This window comes from Melanotaenia boesemani, chromosome 3 (assembly GCF_017639745.1).
Source record: "Melanotaenia boesemani isolate fMelBoe1 chromosome 3, fMelBoe1.pri, whole genome shotgun sequence".
Lineage (NCBI taxonomy): Eukaryota > Metazoa > Chordata > Actinopteri > Atheriniformes > Melanotaeniidae > Melanotaenia > Melanotaenia boesemani.
The window spans coordinates 22,543,437-22,562,857 of record NC_055684.1 but is presented as its reverse complement, the minus strand read 5'-3'; the positions used below and the strand labels follow the sequence as shown (position 1 = coordinate 22,562,857).

Below are 19,421 nucleotides of genomic sequence, written 5' to 3'. Positions count from 1 at the left end.
TGAATGAGAAGTAGCTTTCAGGGCTGTGAGACGCAGGGTTTGTTCCCAACCTAAAGGCGTGTTTACCACCTTGTTGCGCGGCGGCTGTGCTTTTGAAGGATCCGTCTCGAACGCGCCTCTAATTAAAGCTGTCATGGCCGGGTGCCTGCAGGGATAATGTTCTATTATTATAGTCATTTGTTTCAATTAAACGCTGGCTGATTTTACAATAGCAGCCGTGAACCTGTGTGAGTGAGCCATCACTCCAAACAAGATGGCTTCAGTCAAGCAGTGAGTGGGAAGAAAGAGTCTTAGGAGTCACAGAGGCATTGATCGCTGCACCATGTATTCAAACAGGGTGGGACAGGATTGAGAAAGTTTCTGTTGCTGCTGATCAAAAGAATTAAGAGGTGATGTATCCTTAAAATCCAAATCAGACGGATCAGGCAGCATCTGAGAACAACGTACTCCGCTGATAGGAATGCAGCTCTTGTTTTAATTCACAGTTTTAAGTCTGACAAACAAGGGTGAATTGAATCTGTACTTTTGAAGCTCTTAATTAAAAGTGACAGAGCGATTTTTTGTAGATGATGCTAAGAAAATTATATATCACCACCACATTTATTTATTCCAGCATCTAGACTCTCTGCTTTACTGTGATGCTATTGCCATTAAATCCACTTAATAATGACCTTCTTTATTTAAATGATGAAACAGATGGTACTGTGGTATAATAATCATAGAAGATAGTAGTGTTTAGCTTTAGCTGCTCTACTCTGGTGTGAAACTTTCCTGTTTCTCCTTGTAGTTGTATATAGGTCTTTCTTCTTTGCTCACATCTCAGTGCTAGTGGTCAAATCCCCTTAGCTAAATCAAATGGTGCAGGCAATTGGAGCGGCCGTGAAACCATTTCAAAGGTAAGGTCAGAAAGAGCAGGGGGGGAACAATGGCTTTGTGATATTCCATCTCTCACACAATGTGCTACACATAATTGGAAAGCCTTTGTTATTTAACTCCCATTTGACTATGATGTACAAGATGTGAATACAAATACGACAGGCACAATCAAGGCAGGGGGACACGTTCACACTGAGTTTCCAGGCTTTACATCACAGTTTAGGTCTGCCTGGAAGCTCATCACCAAAAAGCACCATCTAAATGTCCTGATGCTATAACTTCTGGGAGGAATATTTTATTATTTATATGCTTTTTTTTCACCTATAGTTTCTCTGCTATTTACCCACTTTTTTTTCCAACTCTCTCTCTCTGTCAACATGACCTCTGCCCTTCCCTCTTGCCTCCCATTCTGTTTAATAATACAGATATTTGTATATTTAGTGGTGAGGTCAGTATTACTAGTGTGTTGTTTGTGTCACAAGGCCATTAAAATCATTATTACTTACATGCTAAAGAAAGAAAGCAATGACCAATTAAATTACGCCGCTCTTTGTTCACTCCCAACTCGTTTAGACAGCTGTTTGGTTGACACCATTAGGAATTAGCATACAGTACCTATAGCAACCCGAAACCTCTGTCAGATTCTTTCATAATATTTGTGCAGCCGTCTGCAGCTGGCTTTATTTAGCTCAGGCTTTATGCTGCTATGTGGTAACTTCTTGCTTTTTTTCTTACACATGTGAACGCACCAATTAAAAGCACTCTAAGACTTTTTCAGAAAGGACATATAATGACTGTTAAAAAGCTCATTATCACAGTGGGAGTGTTTTGAGTAATGTCTATTGGTTCTGTCACATGAAACTAGCTTTAGTCATACTCAGGAAGAGAGATATTTTATACTTGTATAAACATATGTTAGCTACATGCTTGTGAAATAGCTTATGTTTCCATGGTTTAATGACTAACTGCTTCATTAGTTAAGACAAAACATGGAGCTTTAAAGAAACTGAGCTAATGCTGTAAGATATAAGACTGAACATAAATGACTAGAAATTAAAAAAAAAAAAGAAAGAAAAAATTACATTTAGGCTAATGATGTGATATAACTCATATCTGTGAATAAAATGATACAGTTAAACCAGCCATTGAAGAATTTATTTGCAGATTTTTGTGTCTGTAAAGCCTGAGTGACCCTTTGTTTTTTGTTTTTTTTGTATCTGCTCTTATGAGGTTGACACCAAGTACCCGTGATGCAGTGGCGTATTCCCTTCTGTGAACTGCTCTGCTCTGCATGTCTATTTCTTGTTTATATTAAACACAGTGTGACTCAGATTAAAGGGTGACAATTTTGCCTGGAGGCTGTTGCTATGGAAATGCATCTGCTATAGCTATGATAGGCCATTCATGTTTGATTAATTGGTTTTTCAATGCTTCTTGGTTCGGGAGGACCCTTAAAGACCAAGTCTATGGAAAATGGAAAGTAAATGAATTTCCATTTCCCACTTTTTACTTTTTCCTTTTTGTTTATTTATATATTTTTTTGTCTAACCATTTATTCTTTTTTTCCTTTTTTAAGCTATTTCCTCCTGTTTTAAGAAGTGTAGTAATGGTGTTTTGAATTATGACTGGAAGTTGAAGATTTCTATGGATGGGGGAGGTTACAGCTTGGTTATTTGAAATGCAAAAGGCATGTCTTTGTTCACGGCTGGCTTTTGTGAGCAGCTGCTGAGGCAAACACAGAATCTAATGTCGTGTGAATATTATGAGTTTTCAAAGCAGGCCTGAGCTGTGCACAACATTACTCTGTAGTGCATTTTTATTTTGGCAATCTACTGGGACCAATTATGATTAGAGAGCCAAGCCTTCATCTCTGAACCTCTGCTCATGTTTATCAAGACCTCATATGCTTGGGTCTTTTCAATTTGATCTTTTTAGCACTGCATTAACGTGTAATGTATTATTTAATTCATAAATGTTTAAAAGATCTAAAAATGCAAGATCATCACTTTCTGATCTGTAAATTGCCAAACACTCCAATCTGTGCTTGCATTAAAAGCATCCTTTAGTCTGAGTTCATGTTATGTCCGGATGAATGTTGAAGAAAAGCTTTTGATGCAGTTTTTATTAAAGATTGAAGATGGCTAAGAACAGAACTTTGTCAGTGTCTGACTTAAAAGGGAAGTCTGCAGGTAGGGGTCATTCTCCAGCTGCTAGCACCATTTTTTGTTTCCATTTGCACTCCAAGGCGTTGCAAAAGGTGTTGTTTAACATAGCACTTTGTAATATTTCTTTTCTTTACAGCACACAGTGAGCATAATATATCTACAGGGGGTTGAAGGTCTTGTAGATCAATATCATTGACTCAGTGATCGCTTCACCAGGTACTGAAAGCTTTGGCTTCTCAGGAATTAATTTTCACAAGTAAGAGTTGAGGTTCTGCATCATCACCAACCAGACCACTGTGTCTCAGGGTTGGAGTGGCTGCATTTGTTGCTTGTGGGCGTCATCAGGAGTCAATAGGAATCACAGATTGTGCCATAATAAATGAGACGAACAAGCATTTTTAGGCCAGTGGGGGTTATTTTCAGGGGAAAGTTCCAAATGTATCACATTAATGGACAAAGATTAGTTAATATGGTTTAATCATCATCTGGAAAAGGATATTAAAGTGTTTAATTATTGTGATTTTTAGGCTCCCACTAATAGATATAAATAGATGAATGGGTAATTAAACAAAAGTATCTAGCTTTCAAATCAATAGTGAATTTTACGGATGATAAATGTATATACTGCTGGTCTCAAGAGTGGATTATTAGTTTTCAGTCTTCATTGGTTTAACTTTGAATTTTGAGCTAATTAAGCCTTGTTTTCCTAGTATTCAAATTCACCTGTGTTAGGTATACACAAGGCCTAGATTTAAACTAAGATGTGCAAGTTAGCGCATGGTCACATATCATAGATAGCACTGATGGGAGTGGTTAGTTCTACTGGTGACATAGTAAAAGTCATCTAATCTAGAAACACAGATGTAACCAGCTCATTTATTTAACCAACTAGTGTACCAGGAGTAGTGTGAATCAGCATAGAGTCATTAGAAAGTTTATAATCGGGAGATTGTAACTGACCAGCGTCTCAGGTATAGCTTTGTAAGGATTGCAAGGAATTACTGTTCCAGAAAACAAAGGCATTTGGTTATAAACCTGCCAGTGTATCACTGCATCCTTGTTATTCGATTGATCATTTTAAATGTATTCAAGTGTTTCTTATCTACTCCAGGACATTGCAGATTGCATCCCAGCTAGAAAAATGATGCTGTGTTCATTAAAACAAAGAAAAATCCATGATGAGTTGCAAAAGGTTTTGGTGGATTGGGTATCTCTTGAAGAGATTGTAATTGCCCCTTCAGTCAGTTAAGAATAACATGGCTTGACAGATATTCTGTGAAGGTCTCCATACAATTAAATTTACACAAATAGATAATTCTTCACACGTGTTCTCCCAGTGGTAATTGTTTACTCCACACAACAATAAGTCATGTCATATCTCACTGAACCGATTTTTTGTCCCTGAATAATGGTGGAATCAGCAGTGAACGGTGAGTCCAAAGCTAAGTAAATAACTGCAAGATTCATTTTGAATACTTTTCTCCCAAAATTTTTCTCTCTGAAAATCCCGTAAACACATGTGCAACAAAGCCAGACTCAAAGTTTTCAGTGTCAGACACAAAATTACATTGACGCTGGCATAACCCGTAATACCAGGTGTAATTCTTGAAAGCTAACACAAGGTTTGTGCCGGGTGCAAAGCAATAGTATATTTGGACCCAAGTTTGAAAATACAGTCCATCTCTTTTGAAGACAGGTAATTTTTCTTACACTTTGACCTGTGAGACCTGATTTTTTTTTTTTTTTTTTTGCTTCTACCTGTTTCTTCCAACACACACAGCCTTATAACAGTTCATTGCATTGTGTATTTTTTGCATTATATTGATTTATCCAACACACAGACATTTGCTCAATTTTGAAAATGTCATCTCCACCTCCAAATATCTGGATATTTGGCTAATTGGCAAACTTTTATTATTCTGAGTAGAGGAGAATATAGTAAATCTGGTGTTCTTCTCTCACCCCAGATGCAGGACATGGCTTTGCACCACCACCACCAACAACAACAACAACAGCTACACCATCACCAGCACCCAGACGGCGCTCATTATGATCCCGCCCGTAACCACCCCATGATAAACAACTCGCCTCCGATACTGCCCAACCCCATGAGCGTATTGTCCCAGCTAAACCCTCAGGGCAGCCGGAGTGCACTGCCTCATGGCTCCCCTTCACCTCCCGGAAGTAAATCAGCCACACCCTCCCCTTCAAGCTCCAATCAGGAAGAGGAGACTGATCCTCACTCAAAGGTATTAATGTGGCTTCTCTGGCTTGTAGTAGTGGAGATGGAGACAAGAGCTTTGCAGGACTTTTCTTAAATGGTTCACATGCTAAGTGCAGTGTTAGGTTCAAGAGGAATGAAGGGATTGGTATGTTTGTGCACCTTTATTTGGTCGCCTGGAAAACTGATATGATTTTGCGGGAGTTGATGTTGCGCAATATTTTTTTGTTTTGAGAGCATATTCACAAAAGTGTGGTGTTGCATTTGAATTATACTTTAGATTTTGAGTTTGGTTTAATTGAAGAGTAGAAATCAAGATTAGGGTAAAGAAAGAACCTGATATGAAGCCTTGCTTTATTCACAAATGTGTAGGGTGTTTTAATGGGTTGACCATCAACAACACATACACGATTTCTTCTCAGTGTTGCCCGTCTCTGTCACTGTTTCACCATGTTCTCAGTAACAATCTGGCTCATAAGCTACCACTCCTTCATTTCAATCACTCATTTGTTTGAGTAAGGGGAGACAGATGCTTGTTTATTTTTATCTGGTTTATTTAAAACTGTAAAACTTCTTTTATAAATTGCCCAGAACCCAATGTCTCCATGGATTTGCTTCATTTCTATCAGGGGGAATGTAAATGAGTGCATAATAAAATCTGCCACTTCCTCAGTGTTTCAGATTCATCTGTCTATTTAGCTGCTAGCTTGCAGTAATACAATATAACAAGAGTGGGATCCTTTAGTTAAAAAAAAAAAAAACAACATTTCCCTGCCTATAAATCTCTGCTGCACTTCGCACTGCGTATGTGAATAAAAATGATTACCATCTCTCCTATCAGAAAGTAATTCCATTTGCTCTCTCCAATTCATTCTGAGACCACATCAAAGCCAGAGCAGATACATCAGGTGATTTAAAATTCCTTTCACCCCAAGCATGAAAAGTCTGAATTTATGACTTGCTGAGCAACTGCAAAATAAAGATTTGAAATGGTTTGATAAATTCTACGAGCGCATGTTATTTTTGTAAAAGTAAAGCATACAATAAAAGCTGCTGTTAACCAGGACCTGTGTGTTAAAGTCTTACTGTCAGTGAAACATTGCTGCAATATTCAAACGTTGGTTACTGAACAGAGGAATTGAATAATAGAAGTTTACTCGCTTCACCTGGACCCAGTGTTATAAGCATTTATCACAGATACAATTATTCATTCTACGCATTGGGAACTGGGAGACTTAGTTTCAGTGTCAATAAGCAGTTGTGTTGTTTTCTGTTCACTGATGGTCTTCCAGATAACGGGGGAGAAACGGCCATCTTCAGAGATGATCAAACCCAAGCCCAAACCCCAAAAAAAGAAGAAGAAGAAGGATCCCAATGAGCCAACGAAGCCGGTGTCGGCCTACGCCTTGTTCTTCAGAGACACCCAGGCAGCCATCAAAGGACAGAATCCCAACGCCACATTTGGAGATGTATCCAAAATAGTCGCCTCCATGTGGGATGGACTGGGGGAGGAGCAGAAACAGGTACATTAAAGATAATTTACACTGTATCTCTACTTCCTTTAGTATGGATTTGTCCCTTGGTTAGTCAGAAAAAGTTCATATTAATATATAATGTATTAAATATAAAAGAAACAAAGAACATTGTCAAACCTTACAGCTGAACTAAAATGTTTCAGAGTCAACACTGCTGGCTTTTGAATAGCAGAATCACATTTTTTTTTGTATCTTTCAAAGGATATCAGAGAATAAGGAGAATAATTTTGAAGAACTCATTTGAGAACATTTTTTTAAACATCCAGCAACTTTATTTGAACAAAATTAAAATGGTCTGTCCCCTTGGAAAATAACAGTCAAGCAGCCCATTCATGGCCTTTCTTGCTCAGCATCTGGTCTCCACCAGCTCTTAAATGACAAATTGGCCCTTACAAAAAGGGTTTGCAGATTTGGTGACGTCTTTTTTTTGTCTTTATAAGTGTTTATTTAATTTTTTTTTTTTATGGCACATATATGCATATTTGCTGTTTTTTCCATTTCTGCAGGGCTTGAAATGTGATACATGGAGGAACAAAGTCCCTCTGCTTTTTATTAAGTATCCATTAATACCACTTTGCATCACATTTACAAGGCAACTAAGTCAGTATTTAGAGGTCAGAAGGGTTGGGCTGAACACTTTATCTAGTTCATGGTCGCAGTAGGGCTGGAGCTTGTCTATGCCATAAAGCGAGAGGCAGGGTACACCCTGGCCAGATGGCCAGTCCATCACAGAGACAAACCAGACAAACAACCATGCATGTACATTCTTAGGGTCAATATAAAATGACCGATTAACCTAACATGCATTGTTGCACTTTTCGTTGCAATGACAAATAAAGTTCAATTCTATTTCTGACTTGTGGGAGAAACTGACCCATGCACAGGGACAACATGCAAACTCTACACAGAATATCCTACTGAAACATGTCATACAGTCATCCTGGATAGCAAGACACTAAATACAGAATTTGCACTGATCAAAACAAGTGCAGCTTTCTGTTTTTATTTAACATTTTTTGTGAGACCAGGCTAGCCGACCTGATCGTTTTTTTGTTGTGAGCATGACCACGAGGCACACGACACCTATTTAACAAAATGAGTCGTGTCAGCTTCTTTGTGTATCTATGGATAACACTGAACATTGAATAACCTTGTTTATTGTAGGAAGCAAAAAGTTGTTTTCAACCATCAGCAGCTATGTTCTAATTTAATATTTCTATTACTCGACGCCTGCATTAACATTTGCTGCAGTTTATAGCATCTCCCATGCAGCAGTTTCAATTTAATTTAACATACCAGAGCAACAGACAAAGTCAAAGTGCTTTCAGTGTGTTTGTGGTAACAAATGATGGTGTGAAATGAACGGAAAACGAGACAGTCTGATGATCATGCACAGACTCATATTTTTAGAATATCTAGTCAGGGTGCAGCCTATTGGGTGTCAAATAAAAGCACCTGTCTTCATGACAAAGTGCAGCCCATTCCTCGCAGCCCCAGCCACCATCTACTAGACCTCATCCAGCACGTGTGTCTTTTTCTCCTACCAAATCTACTTTATACGCTGGACTTTGGAGGCCGTCTGTCCCTTTTATTTGCAGTTAATTTTTGCCGCCTTCACTGGGGCTCTTCACCATGAATCTTCATTTCGCTGCTGACACCCTTGAATGTGAATTCCTCATTTCCTGTCCTTTTATTTATATCTGTTGCCTGGTGATTTGATCATGCTGGGAATACAAGATTAGCAATTGCCTCGTCCTTGGTTTTGCCTCAAGGACATCTGCTCCAGAAATGTTATTGTTTGTGCTTCTTAACCCTTTGTGTCCTGGTGTCTTTTTTTTTTTTTTTTTCCCTGAGATTTTCTGTTTTTCTCTCTCTCATGGTAAATACATTTGTCCTTCACAGTTGACTCAGGGAACAGAAACAAAACTACCAAAACAGTAACTCCACCAATAAAAACAACCTTTCCACTCAGCTTGCCGTTACACAGCTAATTTTTTTATTTGTGCATTAATGTGTTTAATCAAACATGTCACCTTGCAGAACAAGTAATTAACTTGAGGTAATGATGTCATTATGTAATGAAATGCAGCATCCTGTCTGGGCAATAACCCTGTGATTGCTCTAATTATTCTTACACACTGTCATTTATTACAGCACAACAAATGAGTAAACTTCATAATAATGTATTTACAGAATAGAATCAATTCACTTAGTGGTCAATAAAGCCATTAAAATTCCTGTTGTCGCTAAGGGAAAATACCCATTACAGTGTAAAACTACGTACCAGCAATGTTAGAGTGAAATACTTCAAAAATGAAAACTTTCCTTACCAAGTTCTCATTCCTTGGAAATGTGTAACACAGAAATTTAATTCCAAACTTCTTTGATCTGTTGTCATAAACACAGAAATGCTTTTTCTTCCAACATCAACTGTCACGTCATCTCTGCAGGACCGATGAGGTGTGTTCAGTAACATTACAGTCAGACCCTCTGGAGCCATGCAGGAGCACCAGAATGTAAACACAACCTTTCCCCTACACACAGCTTTGTTTTAACTAGATCTTGGCTCCTGTTTCCAGTTACCTATAGCACTCCTCAAACATACCTTGCAGTAAAATTCACATAAATGCAGTGAAGGCAGAGCTTTTTTTCCCCCCCGATCAGAAGTTTCACAGTTGTATTTTGTGTTCATCTTGTGATTTCTTTTGTTGAGCTTCAGTGCGTTTTTTCCTACTTTCCATGTATTGTGTATTCTTCAGCTCTGTCCTTGAGCTTGGCAGAACAAAGTCTTTTTTGGTCTCATGTTTATGTTCATATATATATATTTTTTTTTTATTAAAATGTTTTCAGAGCTATACTTTTTATTATTATTCCCAAAGGCTTTTTGCTTTATAAGCATGAGATCAATGCATTATTTGGGTTTTGTTATTCCTCAAGGTGACTACATGTTAAAGCTGCCCCAGAAACATAAAACAGCATTTTTCTTGTTTTTGTTATTTGAGATTAAGATCAATTTTTAGTTCCAGCAGTAAGGGGGAACAGTGATGATGGGGTTTGGGGAGGAGGGGGGAAGAGACCTTAGCTTTATTTAATTGAGTCTGTGTTTTGGATTTGTTTACTGGTAAAAGGTCAGATAGAAACGAAGAGAACACTGTCACTTTGTTTAAACAGCATGCTTTGATATTAAATCCCTTGAGTGCTGGAGTTTTAGCTTCAATTAAAGCCATTTTTTTTTACCTTTTCTGTCTTTCTATGCTTTCTTTATTCTTGTTTTTAATTTTCCTGTTATTTACACCTTTTCCATTTCTTCTCTGTGTTCTCATTTGTTTCCACTCCTTCTCCTCCCCCTCCTCCTTCTCTCGATGATCGTTCAGTCTTTGGGTTGCAGTGTAATCACTCCCTTCAGTGTCAGCAGGGTGCAGGGCTATTGTCTCCTGTAATTAACTGGTTATCTAACAAGAACAATTCATTAAGGTACAATTAGGGGCTAATTCAGGCGGGACACCTCTGTGTCAGGATTACGATGGAGGCATATGCTTTCCCCTTGCAGCTTTGTTATTTTTAATTCATACTGACCTGCAGCCTTTGACGGCTTAGATTGCTAATGAATCCACTCACTTTCGAATAATTAGACATCCTTAGGCATGGTAATTTATTTAAAAGTATCAGTCATTGTGCAAATCATTAGTTGTGTTAAATTAATTTGAAATTAAAGCTGCTGGGAGTAGTTTGTGTAGATGTAGACACAAGTCTGTTAGTGTATAAGAGGCGAGGAGCTACCATTTTCCCAAGTTAGGGTTTTCTTTTTTTCATTCCTTAAATTATGAAATTTTGTATTTTCAACTCTTAGTTCCTCACTTTTGCCTTCATCCAGAATATCTGAACATATATCATGGATTTAAAATAATGAAAATATTGTAAATGGTGATGAGTAAGATGCTAAACATCAGCTGTTTGAGCAGGAGATTGTATCTGCCTTCATCCCGGTTTGTTTGCTGTTCTATGCGTTTGTCTGTTTGTTTATTGACTTTGTGTGTTAGCGGCTGCCAGCCCATGTGCATCTGGCCACACATGAATGCTTAATGGTTATTCTATCCCACCTCTTTCAAAGAAATGACCCTGTCCATGTAGCCACAGACAGCCTCTCTCAGAGGATCAGTAATTACCCTCTGCATTCACTCACTCTCACAAACACACGCTTTGATACATATTAAAATGCTTTAGAGATGAGCTGAGATCTGAGTCTCCTTCATTGATTTAAGGGTGGACTTTTTCTGACTGGCTTTCACTTCATCAAAAAGCCAATGGCAGCTTCAAAGAGTCTGTGAATGACATGTGATGACATTAACTTGAATTCCCTGTCTGAACGCATTATTTTAAGGTTCATTCAGAAGGCTAGAGATTGCCTCTTTGCTGATGCTGTTTTCATTTCTTTTATTTATTTGTTTTCCCCCCCATCCTCGTCTGAATGATTTGCTAGGACATCAGCTCTGATTAAGAGATAAGCAGCAGCTCTAATAGAGTAGACTGAAAAACAGAACACAAAGTCAGAAACAGCATCTCACTCCTCATTTCATTTCTGTTTTCAGGTTTATGTGCACTGTGTTGACATTTCATTTTGGATGTTTTTTTTTTTGTTGTTTTTTTTAGAAATGAATGATTCAAATGCATCAGCATCATGCAGATGGTCACATCACCTTGACCTGATAATTGTTCAGTGAATGCATGTGAAATGTTTTTTAATTGCTATCATGACTCCTAAAATTCCATCCACATCAGTCAGTGTGAAACACGGGGTCATTTTAGCCTTTAGCGTTGCCTTGTAATCAGACATTGTTATTGTTGTGTTTGCTCCTGCAGAGCTACAAGAGGAAAACAGAGGCTGCTAAGAAGGAGTACCTGAAAGCCCTGGCCGCCTACAGAGCCAGTCTGGTTTCCAAGGTAACAGCGGGGGTCACATCTTTGATATACATGGGTCAGTAGTGATATAAGGGATGATAAATTAGACAGAATTCCTCTCACTCTCATTCCAAGGAAAAGGTCCACTAGCTTCACCAAGTAGTTAGTATATCTGTGCATAGCCATGTGTATATACATATATATATATATATATATATATATATATATATATATATGCTATATAAGTCTGTATAAATGTATATATATGTATATATATGTATGTATGCCTGTGTGTGTGTGGGTGTGTGTGTTAAAGAGAGAGAGGCTGTGTATGTGCCATGAAGAGAACAGTGAAAATTAGGCCTTAAACACACCCGATTTGCAACCTGTGGAGAAATGGAAAGTAATAGCACACATCTGTGTGTGTGTGTGTGCTCATCAGTGAGCACATGCACGAGTAGAACTGGACATTACCTGTCATTTGCTGTCCTCCTGGTGTTTCTGTCTTCCCTGGTGGGCTACTAATGTGTTGGGTGAGGTTTGCCCACACCCACTGCTCTCTCTTTGATGCAGTTTAGCCCAGGACTTTAAAATATTTCTTCCCATGTTAGAGTTAAAAGAAAAAATAAAATAAAAAGAAAGAACTTGACATTGTGAATGTCTCACATCTGCAAGGTGCCACAATAGTTACAGGACTGTTTCAATCTGTTGGTGTGCTGCATTTCATTTCTGCCTCTCTGCATTGTTCTTCAAATTCAGCTCTAAATTGCATTAGCATATAGCAAGCTCCTCCTCTTCGCCTTCCCTCCCTCCTCCCCCGAGCGCAGCGCCACACTTCCTCTCATGCTCATGGGCCGAAAACAAGCACCTTGATTAAGGCATGAATAGTTAATTCATCAGCCTCTTCACTGCAGCATATTTTCAACTAAAAAGACCATTCTCATCTCTTGTCTGGGGTGCGATTAGACATTCATGGCAGAGCTCCTATACAGAGGCTTGATTGATGCCATATGCTGGTAGATTGCCAGTCAAAAGTCTGACTGACAAAAATAAACCTACAAACCTTTCCTTCACTCATTCAAAAACAGCCAGACTGAATCTCATCATTCATCATGATCCTCTCTCTTTTTTAATTACCAGTAAAGGAGTCTTTTCAAAGTGAATTGGGGTGGATGGAATTGGAGATAATTGAAGGATCATTTATAGGATTTACATCCTCAGTGTGCACCTGTTGCCTTTTTGTTTTGTGATGCTTGTTAGTTTGTTCAAAAAGAGTTTAAGAAAAAAAAAGTTTGATTACATCTTACTAGATGTCATTGCGTTTCTCAGGTCCATTGGTAACTTATACCTCCACATACAAACTAAAACTGAAAAAAAAAAGAAAATAACTCAGTTTCAAAGACCCTTTAGCATATGTACATGCATGAACATACAAAATCCTTTTGTAATAAACAATCCTTTAATATTTGCTTAGAATATAAATGAGCTTCAACAGATCAAAACTACTAACATACTTACCCTTCTCCCTTCATCTAATTTCTTCAGTATTTCACTTTCCACTTGACCCTGCAAATGTGTCTCTCTGCTTTATCCATCCCTTCATCCCGGTCCATTGATTATTTCAGGGATTCAGTTGGATGGATGTTAGCCATTATTAAATAGCAGACTGCCACACATCACTTCAGCCAGTCTGACAGTTAATGAGAAACACTGGATGTATATCATACATAGACATATTCCCTCCCCATGATAGAAAGTGAGACAGATAGCCCTGCAGAATAGACGTTCGTGTGTGCACTTTACAAAGTGAATGAAGTAGTGCAAGTACCACATATTTGCATCAAATAAACATTTCTTTAAGAAGAAGCCATGCCACTTTTTATTTCTTTCATAAAGATCCTTCAATAATTGCTTTTGAATATTAATTTCCACATACCTGCTGCTGCTTTTCTTTTCCTTTACTCATATATAGTTTAGAAACTTCCCCTGAGAAAGTTGCCTCTGTGGAAATGAGAAGGTGCCAAGAATTATGGGACAGTTTTATCATTAAATGACCCTCAGCTTCATCCTTTGTTGTGTGCATGTTCATATCTACCTCAGACCATATTTGCATACTAAAATTGTACTGCATTTCCACGCTAATATATTATATGTGTGGAAAGAGCAGTTCAAAGCTAATAAGGACACTAAGGAGCAATAAATACTAAAGATCTTCTTTTCCATAAAAACTCTGTCCAACAGGGCAGTTTTTAAATAGCTTATCAGAATTAGCCACAGCTGCAGCCTTTGGCGCTACAAACAAAAGCTAAACTATCAATATTCCAAACTAAACCTAGAATGCTGTGTAAAAACCAGAATGCAATGGTCTACAAATTGTTTATACCCTATTTGTATAAAAGTGTCTTTCCTGGAGTCCACACCTGTCAGTCACTGAAAACATGAAACAAAACAACAACAAAGCAGCCGCTGAACGGTGGACACTGCTGTTGAAAGACGAGGTGATGCAACACGGGGGCAAACATGCCCATGGCATCAGTTTCAAAATGAGGACATATTTTTTGGACAATAAATAAATTTCTTATTCTCTTAAACAATTTACAAATAAATGCATACGTTTTAAAGCTCACCTTTGGGTTTTTATTTATTTTTTTATTTATTTTTCATTCTTCATAGATCTGTAACTGCAGTTTTCATGGAGTTTTTGTCTAATGATACCAATAAATGACTGCCTCACCATACTTTGAAGGATCAGTCATATTGAATATTTTTTGAAAGCTTATATTATATAATATTATATATGTGTAAACATTGTAACACCAGTAGTCAGACAGGTAATAGCAGTAGTCATTTAATCAGACACATAGTAAACAAGCCAGGTGATCTAAACTACTTTGTGGAAGTTTAGATAAACTGGGAATAGGGCTGTTGTGATAACAAATTTTGCTGTGCGATACATTTTCTCAGAAATAATCGCAATAAACGATATTAAAGCACAAAGTGATAATGTTGTCATTTTGAGACCATTCTCAATAATAATGCAAGTACACCCTTTCAAAAATCAATAAACTTTCATTTCTAAAGAACATTTTACACTGGAACTGTAAGAAATTTTAAACAAAACAAAATGGACTCTCAGTCTCATTAACACTGAATGAAAACCGAACAACCAAAAACACTAAGTATGATGGATACAGTCTCTACTCTGTAAACAAAATTGCTCTTCAAAAAATATATTAAAAAAATATTGAACATGGGGCTCAACAGGGAAAACCGGCAAAACTGCCAGTTAGTACCATTGTATTAAAAAAAAAAACTAGAAAAAAATATACTGCGCATCATTTCCATTTGTGAAGCTGAAATAAATCCACTCATCACTGCGTGTCAGATTGACCTATGAGCAGTGAGTGAACTGCCCTGCTGCAACACGCCGGGACACCGGCCCAAAAGTAATGCGGCCCACTGAGAATCCTTCAGAAACCTCTTGATCAACTAGCATTGCTCTTGATGTGTATTCCAGCATGAGAAATCGGAGGTTTAGAGCGAGAAGCCACTCAAATGCGCGAGTCTCACGGCCAGTGCTTGGCAGCCCTGTAATACAAATGCGGCAAACCGGCTCGCACAGGTTAAGTGGTTAACATGATGCTATCAAGTGTGACACGAGAGAGATCACTCCGCAAGAAACGAGAGCGTTCTGTCGAGATACTCCATAGTGAAACCTACTGTCATACACAGTCTATGTTAAAGTAAGAAAGAAAAAAAAAAACGAAAATTATCATGGTCAAACTTATCACGCGCATTTTTTCTTATCATTCAGTTAATTGACTTATTGCTTATGGCGACAGGCCTAACTGGGAACACATAAAAATCTCCCTTTAAACAACAACAGTGTGTTACAAAAGCTAGTTCTACAGTATTTTAAATGTGATTAACTAGAAACTTACACTAGCATAACTCTTTTCATTCCTTCTCTCTTCCGTCCAGACCTATAACGACCCAGTGGAGACAAAAAGTGCCCAAACAAGCCAGGCTTCTCCACATATGATGCCAGCCAACCCACCCCTGTACAGTGTGCCACCTCCCCCTCAGACGTCATCGCCATACCTGGGGCCTGGGGCCTTCCCTCTTACTGACCTGCAGAGCTACGCAGGACATGCCCCTCGCCACACTCTGTCACAGACGCTCAGCCCATCGCAGATGCTGCCCAGCATTAGTGCCTCACCCCCTTCCTCCTTCCAGATCAGCCCACCGCTTCACCCCCACCAGCAGCTCTCCCTTCACCAGAGCTCGCTCCTCAACCAGCCTATCCGCATGCAGCAGGTCCAGTCCCAGCCAATCATCTCTCACCAGATGGGGCTTCAGGCCTCTCTTCACTCCCCACCTCCAGGGCAGCAGGTACATGAACTGTGTAATTGGCTAATGTCTAATGTGAAAATATTTCTCTCAAAAGAAAATTGCCTTACTTATTTGATGCTCCACCCGTAGGGATTTTCCCACCTCCAGTCAGAGTACCAGAAGAGCATTGGAGGTTCCCAGTCCCCAGGAGCCCCTGGCCCTGGTCCAGGCCCTGGAGTGGCTCAAACCCATGACTGGGACAGTGAATACTGCAATCGAGAGTGTGGCAACCACTGCAGGTTTGTACAGACAAATTTATAGTGGCATTTAAAACTGGTCCAGTTCAAAGAAATGGACATGTGCTGTTTCATGCATTAGCTCAGGAAAATCATGTCTTTAATTTACTGTTTTCAGGCTGCATGTGTAAGATAGATGTAGCTCAATCAAAGTCTTAAACTGGAACTCAAACCAGCATATAGTAATGTAAGATACCTCTGCCACTGCTTTCATCTTTAAGTGTAGAAAATTGTCAGGTCTGTTCCAGAGAGACAGGGGAGACAGCTGGAGAGGTAGTGGTGACATAATAGGGGCCACCATGTGTTAGTCAGACAGCAGTAAAAAAAGAAAAGAAAGACAGATGTTTTCACTTTTATTGTACCAAATGCCCTGGCAGTGTGTGCAGTCCTGCCTTTTCTGAAGATGTTCCTGCTCAGTTTCTAATCAATTAACAGAGCTAAGTTAGAGTAATGAAAAAAAAAACTCATTTGATTCTTTTTTTTTCTGTACAGCTGTATCTTTAGCTGGAAACTAATCTTTGACTCTGTTTTTGTTTTTGTTTTTTTTGTTTAACATTTATTTATTTATTCTTTTTACAGTGGCAGCATGATAGGCAGGGACAAGCCACTCTACCTCACCTGAAAGTGAAGATCATACTCTGCTGACAAATACGACACCAAGGAGTCTACTCTTAACCCCCCCTCCCTCCATCCTCTTCTCCCACCTCAAACTCTCTTCTGATGCACACACTTACATCCTGTGCTCACTTAACATACAGTTACACGCATAGACAAACACATACACATGTCCAGCTCCCTGAACACCATCACCACCACCTTTTTATGTCAATGTAACTATTATTTCTCTCAGTTTCTAGAATTTGTGACCAGAGTTTTTAGATGACTACTGTCTGTACCACTTATTGTATTAGCAGTCCTCTTGCTGTTTAAATTTGCCAAGCACTTATAAATCCTCCCTTCCCTCCTCTCTGCCCCCTCCCTAAACAGCACCCTCCCACCCCACCCCCCACCACAACCCATGGTGCATCTAATTCCTCTCTAATGTGTGTCACCCTCAAAGTCCCCTCAGGGACCCCATCCAGCTTTGATTAGAATGAGAAGAAAAAAGAATACTCTTCCTCCTCTTTAATCACTTTATTTTCCTTTGTTTTTCTTTTTGTTGTTGTTGCTGCTGTCTAATTTATTTCTGGCTTGCAAAATTGTTCCACTTTTACTTTTTTTTTTTTTTTTTTTTTTTTGCAAATAAGCGATGGGCCCTGTTGTGTAGAAAAATATTAACTTCTAGTAGGTTCAGCACAGGCCTTTATGTTATGATAGCTTTGCTTAAGGGCCTGAAAATGAATACAAAAAGCTTGAGTGGGGAAGCGAAAGAAAACAACAGAATCTTTTTCTTCTTTTTTTTATATTAAAGACCTGTTGAGGTCTACTGAGCTGTCACAGTGTGATTGTAAATATCACTTTTATGGGATCAAATTGGGAATTGGAAGTCCAGATAGATTTGTTTCTTCTTTAATATTACATGTATGTTATTGCGTGTGTGTGTGTGTGTGTGTGAGTGTCTGGACGTTAGAATGTACCACATTCATGACGTAAACAGTTGAGTATGTATGTAAGTGTGTATGTGCACGGGCACACCCTCAGTGTGTGTGCACGAGCATTTCGGTGTTGGAGTCTTTCTCGTGAATTTTAACAGCATTGTGCAGCTGGATTTCAGAGGAGTATTTCACACTTTCGTTCTTGCATTAAATCTGTGCTCACTGGTGTGTTTTTTTCCAATAAAGTTCAATCTAAAACTGAATGCACAATATGTGTCCTGCAGATCATTAAATGGAAAGAGCCAGGTGAGAGATAGAGCGCATAGAGACAGAAAAAAAGAGGAATAAATGCTGTGAGACAAACTGAGATGTAATGATGCAGGTGGGGGAAAAAGATATTCCCTCAAAATGCCTGCCCCTCTTTTCTTTTTCTTTTCTTTTTGTCTGACCACATGTCCATGTTGTCCCCTCAGTATGCAGAGGTGAAGAACTGCAAATATGTGAATGGAGCCATTACATCCACATTAGAGTGATTTTTATAAGTTTCTGCCTTGTGTTTGGTTGTGTTGATCATGTTTTTAGCTCTTGTGTGATTAACAGAAATGCGTTTTGCTGACAAAGACATCTCGTTTTTATCTCTTACGTGTAGCAGAATTTTAGTTTTAGTTGCTACAAGACAATAACATTTTAACTTGAGTAAAAAAAAAAAAAAAGGCAAAAAAAGCAAAAAAAAAAAAAAAAAAAAACCTGCCAACTGTAGGTATTTTATTTGTAAAGCCAGTAATGATAAATATTTGAAATGGTCATCAGTACATTGTTTTCTGCTAGTTGCCCATCAGCTGTTTGACAGGTTTTCTTATTTATATAAATATAAAAAGACATCGTTTTTGCTTCTTACAATGGAGATGTATTTTTATTATTATTTTATTATTTCTTTGCTTTGGTTTCATAAAAAAAAGATAATGCGACCATGACAATGATTTTTTTTTATATATATATTTTGGGTGCTGCATCTTTCTTTCCTTGCCAGCAGCATCAGTTTGTGTCACAATGCTTCTTTTATTTCAAACCTGCATAATAAAGGAAAAAAAGTTTAAAAGTGAACCTGCCAAATGTCTCTTCTTTCCCCACAGACTTCTTGCATCTCTGTCATCTTTTCTAATTAGATTATCACACCTTTTATTGAAGACTTGATAATAGCTATTTTAAAGATACACAAACACCCCCAACTCACTCTTCTGCACTTTATATTTTCACATAAGAAAGGTCACACTTGTATCCTATATTTAATTTTAGCCCCAATGGCATTGGCTAATTAGGCATAGACAGATAAAGCGTACACCAGCCTGCATGGATATTGCCAGTAAACTATCTCAACAAACAGGAGAACAGATGCGAGAAGACGTTAGCTTTGCTTGTGAAAGTAGTGCATCGTAGGCGTCTAGTGCGAGATGAAGAGAACAGAAAAATGCAATGTGCATAGAAACTCAGGCAACCGTCCAAGTGCTGATTTTACCCCAATTGCACACGTCTTCTCAGAGACTTCATGAGAGAGGGAAGGA

At 38.4% G+C, this 19,421-nt stretch overlaps 1 protein-coding gene across 4 annotated transcripts in view; it reads left to right on the top strand.

Annotated features, from left to right (window-relative positions):
- tox2 (TOX high mobility group box family member 2) overlaps positions 1-18,963 on the top strand; it is a 99,724-nt gene extending 80,761 nt beyond the window's left edge. Inside the window, exons 5-10 of one of the 4 annotated variants that reach the window (XM_041981146.1) lie at positions 5,009-5,290; positions 6,555-6,785; positions 11,658-11,738; positions 15,678-16,088; positions 16,179-16,327; positions 16,904-18,963. In XM_041981146.1, the coding sequence (XP_041837080.1) occupies positions 5,009-5,290; positions 6,555-6,785; positions 11,658-11,738; positions 15,678-16,088; positions 16,179-16,327; positions 16,904-16,946 (1,197 nt within the window). In that variant the 3' untranslated portion in view covers positions 16,947-18,963. Of the gene's footprint in view, positions 1-5,008; positions 5,291-6,542; positions 6,786-11,657; positions 11,739-15,677; positions 16,089-16,178; positions 16,328-16,903 lie in introns of all 4 variants that reach the window. The other 3 variants (XM_041981145.1, XM_041981148.1, XM_041981147.1) reach the window with 3 other exon arrangements.
- Positions 18,964-19,421: the final 458 nt, after the last annotated feature.